The sequence below is a fragment of the Carlito syrichta genome, unplaced genomic scaffold (genome assembly GCF_000164805.1).
Source record: "Carlito syrichta isolate Samal-C Ts95f unplaced genomic scaffold, Tarsius_syrichta-2.0.1 Scaffold314028, whole genome shotgun sequence".
NCBI classification, from domain to species: domain Eukaryota; kingdom Metazoa; phylum Chordata; class Mammalia; order Primates; family Tarsiidae; genus Carlito; species Carlito syrichta.
This window is the reverse complement of record NW_007258124.1, coordinates 248654-259665: the sequence shown is the minus strand read 5'-3', so window position 1 is coordinate 259665 and position 11012 is coordinate 248654. Positions and strand designations below refer to the sequence as shown.

The 11012-nt window shown below is 40.5% G+C and overlaps 1 protein-coding gene across 2 annotated transcripts in view; it reads left to right on the top strand.

Moving 5' to 3' along the window:
• Positions 1 to 10496, top strand: part of PTRH2 (peptidyl-tRNA hydrolase 2) — an 11548-nt gene extending 1052 nt beyond the window's left edge. The window contains exons 1-2 of one of the 2 annotated variants that reach the window (XM_021718952.1): positions 7987 to 8340; positions 9821 to 10496. In XM_021718952.1, coding sequence (XP_021574627.1) covers positions 8338 to 8340; positions 9821 to 10360 — 543 coding nt within the window. In that variant the 5' untranslated portion in view covers positions 7987 to 8337 and the 3' untranslated portion in view covers positions 10361 to 10496. Of the gene's footprint in view, positions 1 to 7986; positions 8341 to 9820 lie in introns of those variants that run through there. The other variant, XM_008070837.2, reaches the window with a different exon arrangement.
• Positions 10497 to 11012: the final 516 nt, after the last annotated feature.

The window sequence follows — 11012 nt, the reverse complement described above, 5'->3', positions numbered from 1 at the left end:
ATTCATTAGCCGGGCGTGGTAGCGCGCGCCTGTAGTTCCAGCTACTTGGAAGGCTGAGGCGGAAGGATCGCCGGAGCCCAGCAGGTCGACAGTGGGATGGCCGTGAGTGTGTCACTGCGCTCCAACCTGAGTGATAGGGTGAGACTCCAACTAAAAAGAAAAAAAATTACGCTAATAACTGTCTTTTAACGTTTGCAGCAACAATAAATGAGATAATGGATGTCAAGAACTTAGTATGTTATCCAACACATAGTAGCTCCTCTATATACAGCAGTTCTCTTCTCCAGACAGTACCTAAATCTGGTGTAAGAGAGATTTGGTTACTTTGCAACTTAGAAATCGTTGCAGAGAATCCTTCTAATCATTGACATAGAGGTTAGTGTGGTGTCTGTGTGTGTGTGTACACACTTTTTTTTTTTTGCATTGGCGTCTCTGTCATCAAGGCTGGAGTGCAGTGGCACGCTTACGGCGGACTTGCTGGGATCAGGCAATCCTTCCACCTCAGCGTTCCAAGTAGTCAGAACTGCAGGTGTGCACCACCATGCCCAGCTAATTTTTTGATTTATTGTAGAGACAAGGTCTTGCCTAGTTGCCCAGGCTGATCTTGCTTGAGCCCCTGGACTCAGTCCTCTCACCTTTGCCTCCCAGAGTGCTGAAATTATAGGTGTGATTCACTGTGCCCAGCCAGTTAGTATACTTTTATTTATTATTATTATTTTTTTATTAATCAGTATTTTTATTATGGTTTTGTGGGGTACAGTTAAGGGTTAGGTGTACAATTACGTTTCATTCAGGCACCCTGTTGATAAGAGGTGTTTTCCCATCCCCAGACAGATATTTGCTACTGTTAATCCCATCCCCCTCCCCCCCATAGTTTCCCAGTACCGTCAGTCATTTTCTTATAGTATTACATTGGATGTTCAAGGTCCATTATATCAGTTAGTATACTTTTAAAGAAATAATTGAGTATTTGTTTAGTTTGGAGTCTGGTTGTTAGGTTATCCAAGAGAAACCTGGCAGATACAGAAACTTCATGTAGTAACTGAGTGATGAATTATGAGATAATATGTTTTTTTGGTTTTTTTTTTTTTACTTTTTCTATTATTTGTTTATTTTAGCTGCAAAGGCATCCACACCTTAAAGTGCTATGTCTGTGCAGCCCTGTCACCATATTTAGTCACTCTGGTGGAAGAGGACTAAAGCCACATGTTCTACAGCTTACTCAATGTGACCCTCCTACTTTGTCCACTCTATGTCAATTGCCTTTGATCCCTAATGTTAATTTCCTCAGGATTATGTTGTAGTCCTTTCTTCATTCTACATACTTTTCCGTGTGGCTTCATATACTACTATCACGTCAGTAAGCTCATTTATATGTTAAGGTCTCTCAAATCCAGCCCAGGCCTTTCTGGCCTTTAAATTGATACATCCTTTTTTTTCTATATATCTCTGAGATGTCTTAGCCAAGCCAAAACTGAATTCAGTGTATTTCCCATTCAAACAGAACTTTCTTTATCAGTAAATAGTACCTCTATTCTCTATTTGTTAAAATCTAGTTGTCATTCTTAGCTTCTCTCTTTTTAGTATCACCAAACATCCAGTCAGCCACCAAATCAGACAGACGTGCCTTAGCTTCTTGTTTCGTTCCCATTCTCACTATTGTCTAAGTGACCATCATCTCATCTAGACTGCTGGGTGAGGCATAATAATGTTAAGAACATGAGCTCTGGATTAAGACTGCAACTTACAAGCTGTGTGAATTGGGCATGCTATTTATCGTTTCTGTACCTCGATTTTCTACATCTGAAAAAAATGGAATAATTATATGCAAATACTCCTCAACTTTGTGTGGGGTTACATCCTGGTAAGCTCATCATAAATTGAAACTATTGTAAATTGAGAGCTAGGCACAGTGGCTTACACCAGTAATTCCAGCTACTTGGGAGACTGAAGTGGTAGGATTGTTTGAGGCCAGGAGTTCAAGATCAGCCATGGCAACATAGCAAAACTCTGTCTCAAAAAAAAATTTTTTTTAATTTGCTGGGCGTGGTGGTATGTGCTTGTGTGCCAGCTGCTGGGGAGGCTAAGGTGGGAGGATCATTTGGGCCTAGGAGTTTGAGGCTGCAGTGAGCTATGATCATACCACTGCACTCCAGTCTGGGCAACAGAGCAAAACCCCGTCTCTTTAAAAAACAGAAAAGAAGATATTGTATGCTGAAAATGCATTTAATATACCTAACCTACCAAACAGAACATTTACATTATTAGCCTGCAGTTGGATAAAATCATCTAACGTAAGACCTGTTTTATAATAAAGTGTCAAATATCTCATGTAATTCATTGAGTACTGTACAGTACTAAAAGTGAAAACCAGAATGGTTGTGTGGGTACTTGGAGTAAAGTTTCTGCTACTAAATGCATATTGCTTTAGAGTTATTGCAAAGTCAAAAAATTGCAAGTTGAACCATAGTAGATCTGTGACCATCTATATTTACCTTAAAGTGCTGTTGGGACCATTAAATGAGACAATTCGTGTAGAGTGCTTAGCCAATGCCTAATACATAGTAAAACACTTCATAAATGTGAATTGTTACTATTATTATAGCAGCCTACTAATTGGTCTCCCTGTATCTGTTCTTGCCAGCTTCCAAGTAGTATTTTTGAAAACAAGTCATTTTCCTGCAATAATTTCCCATTGTCCTTAGAGTAAATTCCAGAATTTGCCCATCTTTCTGGCTTTCTCCTCTGGCACTGTGTCCCTCACCTTTCAGCTGTCTGAACTACTTTCAGATCATTTACCATACCATTTTTCTGTCTTCTGGCTTTCCCACTTGGTGTTTTTTCTGCCTAAAATGACCCTTCCTTTTCCCTTCTTACTCATCCTTTGTTACAGTTTCAATATAATTTCCTCCAAGAGGCCTTCTCTGACTTTCTAAACTGAGCTAGTCTTGTATGTACTCCCCTTAACACCTTTTCTATTCATTTACCACCCTTGTAGTTATTTGTTTTCTCCACTTCTCTATGAATGACTGGCAGTGCCTGCATTATCACTGTATTCTCAGCCTAACAAGGAGCATGCCTGGCACATAGATAGCCAGTAAACATTTGTTTTATTGAAATTAATCTCAATTTCTTCATTTTGGTATGGCAATAATCCTCACTTCTCAGTGTTATGGATCAAATGACACACTACACGTGAAAGTATTGTTGTCACTTGGAGTTGTAAAACAAAGCTTTAAAATAAAATGGAAATATTTTAGTATTGGGCCATTTTGAAGCCATTGCTAAAATTAAGTAAGCTCCATTAGAGAAAGGACTTAGTTTCTGCTTTGTGCACTCCTATATTCCCTAGATCCTAGAGTAGGGTCAGTCAATATTTGTAGAAGGAAGGAGCAGTATGTCATAAAAATAAAAGATTTGAGAAGCTAGATGAACTTAGTAACACACTTCTGAGTATATTTCAAATACTCAATCCTGTAGCTATGATCTGGACTTTGTTTGTAATTTTGTATCTCCAAAATCAAAAACCACAGGCATTTCTCTCTAACCACAGCTATCTGCCTTTCCATCTTACTTTCATCATACCTGTTCTTTAATAGATGTCTAGGTAAATAGAATCTATTGCTTTGCTGTCCTTAAATTATTCTTTAAGAATATAGGTTGTGTGTCCTGTTATTTCAAACATTCTTGCCCTTATCCTAAATTCCCTTGTACCATTGTCTTGGTGTCTAATCCTGGCAAAGCTCAAACTTGGATAAATCCAGCTATCTATTCCAATAGAAGGGGAGGGTGAAGGATGAATGTGGATGCAACTTAATTTGTTTGTTAGGGAGCGACTAAGTAGTTTTAGTTTTTGGCTTCTAAGTACTACTAGACAAAATCACAGATGATCAGTATGGTACCACATTAAAGTCATCATTAATCTTGACCATGTTTTCAACATTGCTCTGCAGTCCTGCCATGTTTTGCTACACTTTTTATTTCAGTCTATCTATTTTCAATTCCAGCTTGACTTCTTTATGACCTCCTTCTCTCCAGGGAATAACTTCCTGCCTCCAAATTCACAGACCTGCGTGATCTAAAATTCACGTTGGGAAAGGTGCCTCTTTTCCTTTCCAGTATCGAATCCCTTACTGAAGACTTTTGCTATCTTGAGCATTTACCTGCCTTTCTTCTGATTCCTTCCCACTGACATATAAATATGCTCATTCTTTCTCTTTATGAGGAAAAAAACTTCCTTTTCTTCATGTCCCCTTATAGCTATTGCTTTTTCTTTTTGCTCTCTATCTCTATTTTTTGACCCACCTCAAACTAGTTTATGCCCCACCAAAAACAATAACCCCTTTTATATGTTAAAACTAGTGGGCTGCCAGGCATGATGGGGTGTACCTGTACTCCCAGCCACTTGGGAGGCTGAGGTAAGAGGATTGCTGGAGGCCAGGAGTTTGCAAAGTAATGTCAGACTTTTGTAAAGTGCTGTTGACCACTTCTAGAAGTATATTCCATATTCCTGACCACTGTCCCCTGGTTATTCTGCTCCCTTGCCTATACAAGTTGGGCATTTAAGAAGGTAGCTCCAGAAAGGATTGCAAACAGGGTAAGGGGTGCAGAAGGATGGTGGTAGGTGGGTTCAGAAAGTGCCTAAAAAGTAAAGGATTCTAATGGACTCGGGCAGTTGTAGGTTTTATAACACTGAGTAGCAATTTCAGGGAAATTAGTTTTGTTCCCTTGGAGGTAGGGTTTGATTTTTTTTGTTTTGTTTTTTGTTTTTTTTGAGTTGGAGTCTCACTCTGTCACCCAGACTGGAGTGCAGTGGCCGCTTCTAGCCACCGCAGGAACCCATCGACCTGCTGGTTTCCGGCGATCCTTCCGCCTCAGCCTTCCAAGTAGCCGGAATTACAGGCATGCGCTACCACGCCCGGCTGATTTTTTGATTTATTGTAGAAATGAGGTCTCGCTGCCCTGGTGGGTCTCGAACCCGCGGGCTCAGGCAATCCACTCACCTCAGCCTCCCAAAGGTGCGGGATTACAGGCTGAGCCACCGAGCCCGGCTGGGTTTGATTATTTATTTATGTATGTCTTGGAGTCAGAGTCACACTGTGTCGCCCAGGCTGGAGTACAGTGGCATGATCACAGCTACTGCAGCCTCATCCTGCTGGGCTCAGGCAATCATTTTGCCTCAGCCTACCAAGTAGCAGGAACTACAGGCGTGCCACCATGCCCGGCTAATTTTTTTATTTTATTGTAGAGACAGGTCTTGCCAAGTTGCCCAGGCTCGTCTCAAACCCCTGAGCTCAGGCAGCCCTCTTGACTCCACCTCCCAAAGTGCTGGGATTATAATTGTGAGCCACTGTACCAGGCTAAGGTTTGAATTTAAGATTGCAAGTGTGGAGATAATCAGGTTGTTTTACTTTTTTTTAGAAACAGTCTTGCTATGTTGCCCAGGCTGGCCTTGAGCTCCTGAATTGGGCTCAAAAGATCTTCCTGCCTCAGCCTTCTGAGTAGCTAGGTTTACAGGCACCAGCTGTTTTACCTTTTTATTTATTAATTGTGCTGACTAACATCCAGCCTTTAAAAGCAGGATATAGGTGTAGCTGTATAGTATGTTAAATTATACTGTTATAATTTGGAGACATCATAAACATTTTACTTATTTATTTATTTTAGGGGTGGAGTCATGCTGGAGTGCAGTGGCATGATTGTAGCTCACTGTAGCTTTGACCTGTGCTTAAGCTGTCCTCCTGCCTCAGCCTTCCTCCCAAGTAGCTGAGACTACAGGCACAGACATTTTAGTTATAGACATTGTGTTCTTTTTCTTTAATCCATTGTTCTCTAACAATTACTAGAAGACAAATGGTCAGGCTTATCTCGTTAAAATTCTGCTATCTCTTAGTCGTACTTTGAAATCTGGAGACAGCCATATATATAGATCTGTTTGCAAACCCATTTTTTTGCTTGTTTCTGAATTAGAGACACAGTCTTAAGGCACTAGAGTAGCAGTTCTCAACCTTAGCAAACTGAACACATTTTTTATAACAAATCATTTGTATCAAATGTAAAATCATTTGTAACAAAGTGCAGCCACTTTGGAAAATAGTTTGGCAGTTCCTTAAAAAGTTAAACATGGAGTCATTCTATAACCCAGCATTTCAACTTTTATGTATATGCTCAAAAGAAATGAAAACATGTATGTACACAAAAAACTTGTAAACATGTTCATTATTCAAAATAGCCAAAATGTGGAAACAATCCAAATGTCCATCAACTGATGAATGGATAATACAATGTGGTATAGCCATACAATGGAATATTATTCATCAATAGAAAGGAATGAAGTAATGATATATACTGCAACATGGATGAATCCTGAAAATGTTTTGGTAAATGAAAGAAACCTGAAACAGAAGACCACATATTATTTCATTTATATAAAATGTCCAGAATAGGCAAATCCATGATGACATGAAGTAGATTAGTATTTTGCTGGGGGTGGGGGGAGTGGGAAGAAGTGATTGCCAGTGGGTAAGGGAGTTTCTTTGAGAGCACTGAAAATGTTTTGGAACTAGATAGTGCTGGTTGTTGTACAACTTTGTGGGTATGTTAGAAACCATTGAAAGTATACCTTAAAAGGGCGAATTTTATAGTATATGAATTATGTACTGCCCTGAAATGAAAATATTTTATAATACTGCATAATCTACCTACCTACCATATAATTTCAAAAATTAACATTCTAATTTTAACATAAAGAAGAATGAAAAGGAAATTTATGGTAAAATATGAATTTCCAGGGCTGTCATGTATGCCAGGCCAGTGGTGTACAGCACATTCCAAGGACACTGTGTACAAGCACTACAAGTGTGGTAGCCCTGTGTTTATAAATGCTTAGTTACTACTCCACTAAACACAGAAACTGGGGGTTGCTTGTACCTCAGAAGCATTAGGAAACCAGCAGCCTCTAATGAAACTGATATAGGCATTCTATTGGTCACTCAAATTATGAGCAGCTTTGCTGGGGTAGCAGGGTTTTCTAAAAGAATAAAGAATAAAGGATGATATTCCTTTGTTTTATATGATACTTAGGATTTTTCAGCTTTACAGTGGTGCGAAACTGATACGCATTCAGTGGAAACGGTACTTCGAGTTTTGGATTTTGATCTTTTCCTGGGCTAGTGATAATGCAGTAAGATAACACTTTCATGGTGCTAGGCAGCTAGCTCCCAGCTAGCCATGCGATTATGGGAGTAAACACGCAATATTCTGCAGTGTACTGTGTTGCCAGCTATTTTGGGGTATTGTGTTTTCACGTCCCATCATGCCTACAAAGTGTCCATCTGTGTCTCCTGCTTCTGGTGAGATAAAGAAGAGGAAGGTGATTACTCTTGAGATGAAACTCAAGATAATTGCCCAGCATGAAGGCGACAAGTCAGTAATGACCATCTCACGGGAGTTAGGGCTTTCACAATCCACAATTTCAACCATCTTAAAGGATAAGAAGAGAATCAGTGATGCGGTGAAGTAATCAGCATCAGTTAAATCTACTGTCATCACATAGAAAAGAGCTGGGCCCATTGTTGATATGGAAAAATTACTTGTTATGTGGATAGAAGACCAGATACAGAAGCACATACCGCTTAGCCTACTGATGATCCAGGTTAAGGCAAGAAGTCTTTTCATTATGCTAAAAGAGCATGCCAATGATCCTACATATACTCAGATGTTTAAAGCAAGTCATGGATGGTTCCAACACTTCAAAAGATGTCATAATTTTAGTAATATGAAGGTCAGTGGTAAGGCAGCAGAGTGCCAAAACTAAAGGTGCCAAAGCTTTTAAGGAACAGCTACATAGGATAGTTGTGGCCAAAGATCCTTGCAATGAGAAACTGACTGAACTGCAGGAAGAAATAAGTAAAGAAGTTGAGTCAGAGGAAGAAATTAAACCGAAGGCACCGAGAAAGTTTACAGCCCAAGAAACTAGCAGAGGCCTTTGCTGCTATCAGCAGTGGCATGCAGATGTTAGAAGAAATGAATGTCAGTTATGAGAGATTCGCAAGCGCTGACAGGCAGATACAGGATGCTCTTGCTTGCTATACAGAAATATATAATAAAAAGAAGAAACAAACTGAACAGTCAAAACTCGTCTTCCTGAAGAACACTATGCTTGCTGAACCATCAAGTGTTGCTGCCTCAGTGCCTTCTACCAGCCATCCTCGAGCCTCGTCAGAAGAGAGAAATTGATGACCCTGTTGCCATAGCATTCCCATCATCCAGCTATTAATTTTATTTCAATGCTTCAAACATTTTTCAGGACCAAGGTGCTTTCAGCTGCGTATTTTAATGGTAAGTGCCAATTATAATCTTTCTGGTTTTCATATTTGGTACAGTATTCAGTAAATTACAGGAGATGTTCAACACTTTATCATAAAGTAGGCTTTGTGCTAGAAGATTTTGTCCCACTGTATGCCAATGAAAGTGTTCTGAGCATGTTTAAGGTGGGCTAGGCTAAGCTATGTTGTTCAGTAGGATAGGAGTGTTAAATGCATTTTCAGCTTACGGTATTTTTCAATTAATGACATGTTTATTGAGACATAGCTTTGCGGGATTGGCAGTGGTAGGAATCTTCCCGGTGAGTGGGGGGCACACCTCTTCAACAAGGGCACCTGCATAATGAACATTTGTATACCCAACCCTGAGTTGTACCCCACATCTTTAAAGTAAAATAAAGTAAATCTAAAAAATTTTTAAAAAGAGAAATACAGTTTTATCAGAAGTTGAGGAGCCACTTGTATATATTAATACTATGCAAAAAATATTTTGTGTTCATATGTAAAATGAAGTTGGGTTCTAATCTCAGGTATTCAATTTTTCACCAACACTAATATCCAGTTGGACATCTCTTCATTTTGCAAGATTTTTAGCATCCTTGCCTGGGATTAGTAAATGTCAATAACGCACCACCCCAGGCCCAATAACATGACAATGGGAAACTTCTCTGAGGTTCTTCTGACGGGGAACTTCTTTGATTCTGTCTCCATTGAGAACTGCTGCATTCTGAAAACAGATTAGACCTGTATTCCAGGAAAGGGGTGAGTTATTTTTGGTTTCTTTAGATCTTTTAGACATCTTGGTAAAAAAGAACATTTTCTTTCTCCATGAGACTTAAGGAAGATTGAGAAATACAGTTTTTGGACTTGATGTGTTCGTTCACATCAAGATTCAAATGACTTAAAACTGCTTCATGTGGATACTTGAATCTTTTCTAGTATACCAGACAGGGAAGGGAATGTGTTAGAAACAGGGTGCATACATAAGATACATGGTATGTTTTGCCTTTTTTCTGGATGACCCCATACAGTTTTAAAATGTTTTCTCCACGCCTTTGGGAGGCTGAGGTGAGTGGATTGCCTGAGTCCGCGGGTTCGCAACCCGCCTGGGCAGCGAGACCTCAACTCTACAATAAATCAAAAAATCAGCCGGACGTGGTAGCGCATGCCTGTAATTCCGGCTACTTGGAAGGCTGAGGCGGAAGGATCGTTGGAGCCCAGCAGGTCGAGGCTGCGGTGGCCGGGAGCGGCCACTGCACTCCAGGCTGGGCGACAGTGAGACTCCAACTCAAAAAAATAAAAATAAAATAAAAATAAAAATAAATGTTGCTTTCTTTTTTTTTTTTTTTTGAGTTGGAGTCTCACTCCGGTTGCCCAGACTGGAGGGCAAATGTTGCTTTCTAAGCAGTAATAGTCAGCCGGTTTCTCTGATTAGCCTGTAACTTTGTAGCTTGTTACTGTGAAATAGTGATAATGTTTTTTTTCTTTCCTTTAAGATGCTCTCCAGATCCTTAGTTATGGAATATTTGGCTCATCCGGGTGCACTCAGCTTAGCAGTTGGGGTTGCTTGTGGCATGTGTCTGGGCTGGAGCCTCCGAGTACGCTTTGGGATGCTCCCCAGAAGCTCAGTGAGCAAGACAGAAACATATACTGGAACTGAAGCAAGCATCTTGGGAGAGAGTGGGGAGTACAAAATGATTCTTGTGGTTCGAAATGACTTAAAGATGGGAAAAGGAAAAGTAGCTGCCCAGTGCTCTCATGCTGCTGTTTCTGCCTACAAGCAAATTCAAAGAAGAAACCCTGAAATGCTCAAACAGTGGGAATACTGTGGCCAGCCCAAAGTGGTGGTAAAAGCTCCCAATGAAGAAACCCTGATTGAATTATTGACTCATGCGAAAACGCTAGGACTGACTGTAAGCTTAATCCAAGATGCTGGACGTACTCAGATTGCACCAGGCTCTCAAACTGTCCTGGGGATTGGGCCAGGACCAGCAGACCTAATTGACAAAGTCACTGGTCACCTAAAACTTTACTAGGTGAGCTTTTATATGATGATGATGATCCCTCTATCACAACTGTTTGAAGCTTGTCAGATTCTAATAATAAAAGCTGAATTTCTCCCCCCATTTTAAATGTTCTTGAGATGAAAATAAAATCCATTCCTGTGTTCTATCATGTGCTTGGCAGATACAGAGTTGCCATCTTGGGCTTTAAAAAATAAAATGGCTGGGCTTGGTGGCTCAGCCTGTAATCCCAGCACCTTGGGAGACTGAGGTGAGTGAATTACCTGAGCCCACAGGTTTGAGACCAGCCTGGGTGACTTGGCGAGACCTCGTCTCTACAATAAATCAAAAATTAGCCGGGCGTGGTAGCACAAACCTGTAGTTCTGGCTACTTGGAAGGCTGAGGCAGAGGGATCGTCTAAGCTCTGCAGGTTTACACTAGGGTGGCTGTGAGTATACCACTGCATTCCAGCCTGGGCAACACAGATTCCAACTCAAAAAGGAATAATTTGAAAAGAGCTATTTTGAGGCTGGGCTCTGTAGCTCAGCCTGTAATTCCAGCACTTTGGGAGGCTGAGGCAAGTGAATCGCCTGAGCCCGCAGGTTCGAGACCCACCTGGGCAACTTGGTGAGACCTCCTCTGTACAATAAATCAAAAATTAGCTGGGTGTGGTAGCATGCGCCT